The sequence below is a fragment of the Apium graveolens genome, chromosome 8, assembly GCF_009905375.1.
Source record: "Apium graveolens cultivar Ventura chromosome 8, ASM990537v1, whole genome shotgun sequence".
Classification (NCBI taxonomy): Eukaryota; Viridiplantae; Streptophyta; class Magnoliopsida; order Apiales; family Apiaceae; genus Apium; species Apium graveolens.
Window position 1 is genome coordinate 130852579 of NC_133654.1, and position 1110 is coordinate 130853688.

Sequence of the window (1110 nt, forward strand, 5' to 3'; positions counted from 1 at the left end):
CGCCCTGATTCTTGCGTCAAGAAAATTGCGACCATATTTTCAAGCCCATAGAGTTGAAGTTCGCACAGCATACCCGCTGTGACAGGTCCTGCACAAACCAGAGTCATCAGGCAGAATGCTGAAATGGGCTGTGGAGTTGGGACAGTTTGATTTGGAATATGTACCTCGAACAGCGATAAAAGGGCAAGCCTTAGCCGATTTCTTGTTGGAATTTGATTCTGAAATTTATGATAAAGCTTTGGTAATGCTACATCCGCCTCATTCTGAGGAGTCTTTGGAAGAATTTCCGCATCCTTGGTGGGTCTTGCATGTGGATGGGGCGGTTAACAATGGAGGAGCAGGTGCGGGTATAGTACTTGTGTCTCCGGAAGGTCACCATCTGATGAGCGCCATTCATTTCAAGTTTTATGCAACCAATAATGATGCAGAATATGAGGCGCTAATTAATGGCCTGAAAATCGCTTTGGAAATGGGGGTGCGGAACTTAATTGCAAGAAGTGACTCCGAGATGGTAGTGAATCAGGTGAACGGGGGATTTCAAGCGCGAGGCCCACGAACAGAATTATACTTGAGATGTACGCAGTGCCTGATTGGAATGTTCAAAGAAGTTAGATTGGAATGTGTTCTGCGGGAGAAGAACAGTAATGCGGATGCTCTGGAAAAAATGGGGTCGCAACAAGAGGCTGTGTTGTTAGGATCCATCCCCATTGAAATCCAGGAGATTCCTAGTATCCTAGAGGTAGAAATTATGCGAGTGGATGAGGCTCTCAAGGAGACATGAATGACGCCCATTTTAGCTTACATGCGCAAGGGAACACTCCCCGAGGATAAGTTTATGGCCCGCCGACTCCGCTATCAGGCTGCAAGATACGTGATATACGATGAAGTCTTGTACAAGAGAGGGTTCAACCAACCTCTGCTTAGGTGTGTTGAAAAAGAAGAAGGAAATTACATCTTAAGAGAGGTGCATGAAGGAATCTGTGGCAATCACTCGAGGGTAGTTTGTTGGCAATAAAAGTTTTGCGCCAAGGGTATTATTGGCCCACAATGAGAGAAGATGCTACAAGTTTCGTCAGGGCATGTGATCGCTGCCAGCGCTTTGCAAACTAC

The 1110-nt window shown here is 46.1% G+C and overlaps 1 protein-coding gene across 1 annotated transcript; it reads left to right on the forward strand.

The window, feature by feature from the left end:
- Nucleotides 1-244: 244 nt before the first annotated feature.
- On the forward strand, nt 245-781 carry LOC141680000 (uncharacterized). The gene has a single exon (XM_074486341.1). The coding sequence runs from the start codon at nt 245-247 to the stop codon at nt 779-781; it is 537 nt and encodes a 178-aa protein (XP_074342442.1).
- The last annotated feature ends 329 nt before the right edge of the window (nt 782-1110 follow it).

Coding starts and splice junctions, on each gene's coding strand:
- LOC141680000 (XM_074486341.1), top strand. CDS start 245: ATGCTACATCCGCCTCATTCTGAGGAGTCTTTGGAAGAATTTCCGCAT.